Here is a 7786-nt window from a genome sequence, read left to right as displayed (position 1 = left end):
GGTGGGAGGCGGCGGCCCCGGGGGCTGGAACAGGGACGGGGTGAGGGGGAGGGAGGGGAAGGGCCTGGGCTCACTCAGCTTCTGGGGCAATCACTGCATCACTTGGCAGACCCTTTATGCGCTGCCACCCTAGCGGCCCCAGGAGCCCCGATGATTGTTCAGATACTTAAAATCAAATTTAGAACCTCACAATCAAAATTGTAAGAATACTGGAACCATACCAAATCCACCACTCTCCCGAGTGCTTCAGAGTTCTCCTCAAAGCTGGCCTTCCATCTCCTCCTGGGTGTGGGGCCGTCTGCTGCTTACACAATTAAACTGGAGTCACAGACCACAGGGGACTTGTGCAGGTGACAGTGGAAGAGCTATTTAAAGTGCATACCAGGCAACTTGTCACCTCTACGATGTTTCCCTGCAGATGCAAAACAACCAAAAAGGCACTCTGGGGCTGGTTGGACCTTTTGTACTTGGCAAACTAGCTGGCAGAGTCAGTCTGGCACTTTCCAAGGCTCTCATGCTCTGCACATGCGGAGTGGCAAATACAGCAGAGCGTGTATCTAAAGCCGAAAGAGGGTTGAAGCTAGGAGTAATTCAACATACAAAAGGAATACAGCACAGGAAAGCTCTGTCTCCGCCCCCTCCCAGTTGCCTGAGCCTCTGAACCTGATGAGCTATGATGGGAAGTACAACTAAATAAATGGGTGTTCAGGTACTCCTAGAGAGTTCTGAGGATGTCACTCTTACATCTTGCTCTTTAGTATTAGTCATTGAGGAGAAATCAAATTTTAAGTGATTCTCAGCATTAAACTCATAATGAAACTCACAAAATGGTTGTCTATTAACCCAGGTACCTAAATTCCTATACAGCCAATGCTAAAGGCGACACCAGTTCCAATTAGATAAAGGCAAATAGCTGCAGATCACATGGTTTAAGATTAGAGATTATTCAATATATCTCCAAGCACTAAAAAGATGAATTTTAAGAAGTCAAACTGGATAAAAGTTCTATCTGCAAGTGCTTTAAATTTCACTTAAAAAATGTTTTCTGAGCAACCCATAACTTCTTTAGGATTGATGGTCAGGGTGCAGCCTGTGCTTCTACAAAACACAGCGTTTTTATTGCTCTTTACAGTCTTAATTGTATCAGAAAGTACCTTCAAGAGCTTAGTGATCTTTCCAGTTTTGATCCTGAGACCACTGCCTCAGGGTCCAAGCTGATGCCCAGAGCTCTCAACCAGACCAGTGGGCAATACTATATGGAGAGGTCCACATGTGGGTCTACCTGCTGGAGCTTGCCTGCCAACACCTCCCAGCCTTCTAGAGGACAAAGGAAGCTTCCCAGACACTTGGCACCTGGCTAACAGAACACTTCGGTGTGCAGGAATATTCTTGGTTGACCGAGATAAAAATGTATAGGAACAGAATTGTTAGCTAGGATATATGGGTAGGGGTGGCCATGCAAACAGGAATTCGGCTCACCCTGCTTTTGAGGAGCTAGGATGCTGGGGGAAGAGATAGTTATCTGTCTACAGAAAAGAAGTGACCTTCACAGAGACACTGAGCTGGGGTTTTATAGGTTAAATAGAATTCTTCCAGGCAGAAGAAGAGAATGATGAGTAAAGCAGTGAGAGACTGAGGTCAATGGGTCAGCATGGCTGGTGGTAGGCAGGGGAGCACTGTACACATAGAGAGGAATGGAGTTGAGACTCCTGGGAAGGAAGCTGCCCCTTCCCCTGCAGTGGATGGGTTAAGGAAAGGGAGCAGCTCTGCTGTGTGAGAAAGGGTTTAGGCCAAAGTCCAGAAGCAAGAGAGCTTAGGAAATCCAGACCTGTGGTGAGGCTGCTTCTCTGTAGGTGGGAAAGATGATGTCAGGATTTGAACTCAAGGCTGCAGAAACTGAGAGGACATCCAGTCCACTCCCTGTGGCATGCCTGTGGTAGTTGGGCCAGCTCCGGCTGCTCACCTATGGACACCACTGCTCCATCCACTGCTCTGTGCCACAGTCTCTGTGCCACAAAGCACATGGTAGTGTCCTGCTTTCCAGTCCTTCACTGCCTAAGACTGAAGGGCCTTCTGCATGTCAGCTCTGGCATGAGACCTCTGGAAAATGGTGTCTGACTCATTGCTGTCCCCTAGTGGTGGAGAGAGTGAGTGCACAGAGCAGGTTAGGGCCAGGAAGCTTCCACCACTGAAGCCATGCTCTGAGCAGCACCTCCCTGTCAAATGGAGGCCCAGCCAAGTCAAGCTTCCTTTTCTGGCACCCAGGGAGATCCACTGAGGCTCTGGGCCATGTGGAAGCAGCCATGGTCTGATGGGAGGCTGTCTCCCTTTTCCCTGGAGGTTACCTTTGTGCCTGCTGACTCTGACTTCCAAGGGGCCCTGTCCCCGAAAGCACTAGGCCTGCTGGAGAGCAGACTGGCTGACTTGAAGAGGTGAGTGCAGGGGTGGCCTCGTCCCAACCTCACATCAGGAGGAGAACAGAGGGAAAGCATCAGGTGGGGTGTGTCAATGTCTTCAATTTTCTCTTATGACCCAGTTTCCATGTTACCTCCCCATGTCCTGAGAACAACTTTTTAGAAATCATGGGCTGATTCTGATTCTTGGTTCTGGGAACTAAGTATTATGATTCCCATTGTACAGATGTGGAAACCGAGACTCAGAAAAATACAGTCACCAGCCCCAAATCTCATAGGGAGTCACTGATGGAGATGAGTCCTGAACTCAGGCCTGACCTGGTTCTGAGGCATAGCCAAGAGCACCCTGGCCTCTGCTGACCCTCTCTGTCTGTGTCTCTGAGGACTGGGCTGCAGGCCTCAGGTCTGTGGAGCTCAGGGATGCTCTACTTGGTTGAGGGAATTTGAGAGTACTGGCACATTCCACTCTGTCTGGCGGTAAGTGGATTGTTTGGTTGGCAATGCAGAGGGCTGTGCGGATCTAAACCAAGGCTAGGACCCCTATGGGCTTTCTAGTCATCTGAATTCCCTTGTCCCCTCCTTGTCATTTCCTGGTCCACTGACTTTGGTAGTGCATTTTGTATCTGACCCACATGTACCACAGGCTACAGTTCAGTGACAGGGAAGAGGCTACTGTGGCCTGCAAGAACAAGTGGGGTTGGTCTACTGTGGGTACAGGCCAGTTTCAGTCCCTACGGCTAGGTCTCTCCACTAGGTCTCCTGCCATCACAGAAAGGGTCAAAAGAGCTTACTAGCAGGGCCTGACCGACCGTCCAGGAGCCAATAATGAGTAATTAATTCCCATACATTCAAGGGAAAAGACAATGTCTGTTGGGAGCCTCAGCTTCAAGTAAGGGTCTGCTTAGGAGTCTGGGGCCCTGTGCACCTCCATGGAACTGGTCTCCACGTTGCCCTCATACCCTGGGCTTTCCTTTGAGACATCAAGTGAAGGGAAGACTTGGGGTCAGGACCCAGCTCTGCCATGTAATTGACTCAGTGTGAGGCCTCAGGCTTGTCACCCATAAATGGGTACAGAAAGATCCCCTGAGGGCCATTGGTGAGATGTGTGCGACCTCATACCCAGGGCACAGAGGACAGGAGGGTGCACTGAGGGGGACTGATTAGATCATTGCCCACCTACCTGTTCTCTGTCTGTCTGTCTGTCTGTCTGTCTCTGTCTCTCTCTCTCTCTGGGCCGTAGCCCCCAGCCCCCCTATGTCAGGCTGTGGGAGGAAGCCGCCTATGACCAGAGCCTGCCCAGCTTCAGCCACATTCAGATGAAGGTCATGGGCTACAGCGAGGAGCCCCGCCCACTGCTGACCCCTGAGCTGAAGTCGGGAGTCCGCGGTGGAGGAGAGGGAGGCCCTGGTGACGCTCAGACCTGGATGGAGGCTGCCGTGGTTGTCCACAGGAGTCTGGAGGAGGAGAATGAACAGGAAGGAACCCCAGCTCAGGGCAGGTGAGTGTGCACAGGAGGGGAGGGCTGGGAGCCACCAAGGGTGGGGCCTTGGGAGTGAGGGGCAGGCAGCAGGGGATGTGGGCCATGATGGCAGCAGCAAACCAATGAGCAGACGGTGGTCAGACATGCCTGGCTGCAAACCGGCTCTTTGGCCTTGTAAACTTGGCAATTCTCTTACTGTCTGGAGCCTCCGTTTCCCCGCTGGAATAGTCATTCCCACTTCCCAGGGGTGTTGTGGGGCTTGGGATAATGCACTTGGGATGCCTGGCACACAGTAGGTCCTTGCTTTCTGTGGCTGTTTGTCATGAGTGCTGGAGGCCAAGGAAGCAGAGGACGTGAGTCCACTGCTGTCACCTTGCCCAGTGACTGCAGGCCAGGCACTCTCCCTGCATGCCTGTCCCTGCTTGCTCGTGACTGAGGTCCTGATTCATTCACTTGTTTACTCATTCCTTTGTTAGAATCCAGCATTAACTCCCTCTGGGCCTGCCTGGCCTCTGGAACTCTAGTCTACTAGAGCAAGCAAAGGAGATAACCCGGGTGGCAAGGGCTGTGAGGGAGCAGAGGGGCACCATTGATGATGAGGGATATGGATAACTGGAGGTAAAGTCTTTATGTTAATCTATCTGATTCTTTAGCACCTACCACATGGTGGGCATTGTGCAACGTGCTTTGCACATTGCTATCAGCAATGAGTCTCAGAAACAAGTTCAGCAATGCATATTCTTATTTCTCCTCAGCTTCCAGGGGAGGAAAATGTGGCTCAGAGCGGTGAATTTTCCTCTGGCCTTGCAGCTAGTGGCTGCGATAAGGACTCATGAAATCTGACTCAGGACGACTCTGTTTTTTGGTTTTTTGCTAGTGCTAGGCTTGAACTCATGGCCTGGGCACTGTCCTTGAGCTTTCTCAAGGCAAGCACTCTATCACTTGAGCCATAGTACCACTTCCAGCTTTTTCTGTGTACATTGCACCAAACTCAGGGCTTTGTTCATGCTAGGCAAGCACTCTACCATAGGCCTAACTTGAGACCCTCAGGGTGACCCCTGACCGCCATGTTTTTGCCACTGCAGCTGCCAGTCTGTCCCTTGGCTCTTGACAAAATGACCTTGACATGGACTCCAGCCCTAACTCCTCTCCAACTGACAGAGAGGAGCCCAGCTCTTGACCACAGGAGCCCTAGACCCACTCAGGCCCCCTGGACCCCTTCAATCATTTTGCCCTAATAGATGACACCGCTATATCAGATGCTGCAGCCCTGGAAAAGCAGACTCAGGATGTAGTTTGGCCAAAAATCTGCTGCCATTACTGATGACCAAGGAGGAGAAGATGGACATTGTAGTCCTAGGCCCCTTAGAGCCTGAGGTGGAAGAAGTATTGCACTATGGGCTTCCAGACAACTCTGAGGACCTCCAGCCAGTCAAGGAGCTAGGCTTTGAGGTGGCTGCTCCTCTGTTTCCAGTCTGGCAGCACTGCTAACCCTAAGTAACTTGGCAGGGTCTCATTTCCCAATCTGCCAAGTGGGATGAATGGGCTGGAGCATTCTGAGAACTGTAAAGAATTCTGCAGGTGGGGATGACAGCTCTTAGGGACCATTGCTCTTCTGGCTTCTTCCTGCAGCCATGAAGGTCCAGTGAGATTTGTTGAGATTTTCAGCAGATGGATTCTCAGAAACCCTTTCCAATCTCCCTGAAGATGGCTTGAGGCAGAACCCTTCTGTGGTGCTACCAGGGCTCTGGTCCTGCAGGAAGGCCTCCCAGGGTTTCCTCCTAATCAGTTTTAGTCCCCTGGTGGGTGGTGTGATGCATCCCACTCAGGGCTGACTGCTTTTCTTCCGGTCCTGTCCCTTCTGGGGCTCCCATGATCCTCTAGTGGGGTGCATGGCTGACCTCTACTGACTCTTGACTTCACCCCCACTCATTCCACAACATTCGGTGGCCCCAACCTTGGCCTAGCTGCCCTACCAAGATGCCTTCTGATGAGTACAAGGTCATTTTTTCAACTTTTTTCCCCCAATGTAGTCATCATGATATCCCAGCTTCCTCCAATAAGGAAGTCCTCACTTCTTGTGTTTCAGTGGGGCAGGCATGTTTTCACTGTGGCTTGCCTCCTGCCCCCTGTTTGACGGGAGTCATCTCAATCTTACTCATCTCAGTCTCCAGAGTTCCAGAGACCCAGAGTTGGTGGCCCCTGAGCACATAGAGACCACACCAGTCCCTTCAAACAATGTTACCCCTTGAATTCCCCAATTTTATCCTCAAAGCCCCGTGACTCTCAGGTGGTCACATTTCTAGTTTGTCAGTTGTGGGGTTTAAACTCAGGGCCTACGTATTGCTTGAGTTATTCTGCTCAATGCTAGGGCTCTGCCATGTTGAGCCACAGCTCCTCTTTCAGTTTTCTGGTGGCTAATTGTAGATTAGAACCTCATGGTCCTTCTTGCTTAGGCTGGCTCTGAACTGGGATGCTCAGGTCTCAGCTTCCTGAGTTGCTAGGATTACAGGCATGAGCCATCAAAACCCAGCTCACATTATCCCTTCCCTTTCCTCCCCTTCCCTTCCCCTTCCCTTCCCCTTCCCTTCCCCTTCCCTTTCTTTCTTTCTTCCTTTCTTCCTTCCTTCCTTCCTTCCTTCCTTCCTTCCTTCCTTCCTTCCTTCCTTCTTTCCTTCCTTCATTCCCTTTCTTTCTTTCCTCTTTCCCTTCCTTCCTTTTTCTCTTTCAGTTCTTCTTTCTTTTCTTTCCTTCCTTCTTTCATTTTTTGTTGTTATTGGAGAGTAAACTCAGAACCTTGTAGTCTCATTTAGCTTTTCTATTCATAGCTACTATTTAGCCACATCTCCACGCTAGTGTTTTTGTTGTTGTTGTTGCTAATTGGAAATACCAGGCTGGCTTTCAACCTCTGTCCTCAGATCTTAGCCTTCTGAGTAGTTAGGATTACATGCATGGGCAACTCGGAACCTGGTTGGATGTTAACATTTTTCAATGACCCGTAGACATCCCAAAGTCTGGCAAGAAGGCTTCACGACAGCATCACTGCTCCCCCTGAGACCACTGGCTGGCTTAGGAGGGGAAATTCAGCTGACCAGCCTGATTCTGTGTAGCACAGATGGCATTTGCTGAGCATCTGCCAGGTCCTCTCAGTTGCAGACTGCAGGAGGAAAGAGACATTAAGTGTCCATCTGGCCCTTAAGCCTAATGGACTCACCTTCTAGTGACCTTGCAAGGAAGACAGCACAGAACAGAAGCGGAGCTGGGAAGAAATGGGGTGACATCCCAGGGCAGCAGAGTGACAATCATGTATGCACGGAGTCATTGAGAGCACAAGGGCCCTGAGCAGTTGGTGCAGGTCTTTGCTGTCACAGTCCATGGCCTCCCTGTCCCCCCGCTTCCTGGAGCTGGGCAAAGCCCTGGGCAGATCCCTGGGACTGGGCCTGGTGCTGCTGACCCACACCAGGTCCACACACTCCACGTTCTGCCCTGGCCACCTTGAAGTGGAGCCCTTTATCTGTGCTGGGCCTCTGCATGGAGGGTGGAGGTCCCTGTCAAGGGAGGGAGATGCCCTGTGCTGTGTCCAAAAGGGCCTGAGCCCCCTATATCACACCCTCCTCTCCCTGGGCCATTTCTACCTCTGCAGTGGCTGTGCTCAGCACCTCCTCTGTGCTGATGTGACCTAAGGTGGCATCCCTGCTCATGCCCAGGTCACTGTGAAGGGAGGTACACCCTGCGCCTGTGCTCTGCTGGCCAAGGCAGGTACCTGTGGCCCCATCAGAGAAGGCCCCACCAAGGCCTGAAATAAAATCCTTGTCAACATGAGAAGAGCTCCCTTTGTTTACCTGAAAATTATTTTCTGTGAAACACACAGAGAGCAGGGTAAATGAGGTGG

The 7786-nt window shown here is 51.2% G+C and overlaps 1 protein-coding gene across 1 annotated transcript; it reads left to right on the top strand.

The window, feature by feature from the left end:
* The first annotated feature begins 2289 nt into the window (after nt 1-2289).
* Nucleotides 2290-7236, top strand: LOC150061767 (barttin-like). Its single transcript, XM_090333985.1, has 3 exons — nt 2290-2432; nt 3655-3912; nt 7116-7236. The coding sequence occupies exons 1-3, from the start codon at nt 2290-2292 to the stop codon at nt 7234-7236; spliced, it is 522 nt and encodes a 173-aa protein (XP_090190111.1).
* Nucleotides 7237-7786: the final 550 nt, after the last annotated feature.

The sequence above is a fragment of the Megascapheus bottae genome, chromosome 6, assembly GCF_031878675.1.
Source record: "Megascapheus bottae isolate mThoBot1 chromosome 6, mThoBot2.hap1, whole genome shotgun sequence".
Lineage (NCBI taxonomy): Eukaryota > Metazoa > Chordata > Mammalia > Rodentia > Geomyidae > Megascapheus > Megascapheus bottae.
Note: the sequence above shows the minus strand (reverse complement) of the source record. Positions and strands in the feature narration are given on the sequence as shown.

Bases quoted from the DNA above. Each gene is read 5' to 3' on its own strand.
- LOC150061767 (XM_090333985.1), top strand. From the start codon at position 2,290: ATGTGGAAGCAGCCATGGTCTGATGGGAGGCTGTCTCCCTTTTCCCTG. The intron at 2,433-3,654 runs GTGAGTGCAGGG...TCTGGGCCGTAG, and splicing joins AGACTGGCTGACTTGAAGAG to CCCCCAGCCCCCCTATGTCA. The intron at 3,913-7,115 runs GTGAGTGTGCAC...CTCACCTTCTAG, and splicing joins GGAACCCCAGCTCAGGGCAG to TGACCTTGCAAGGAAGACAG.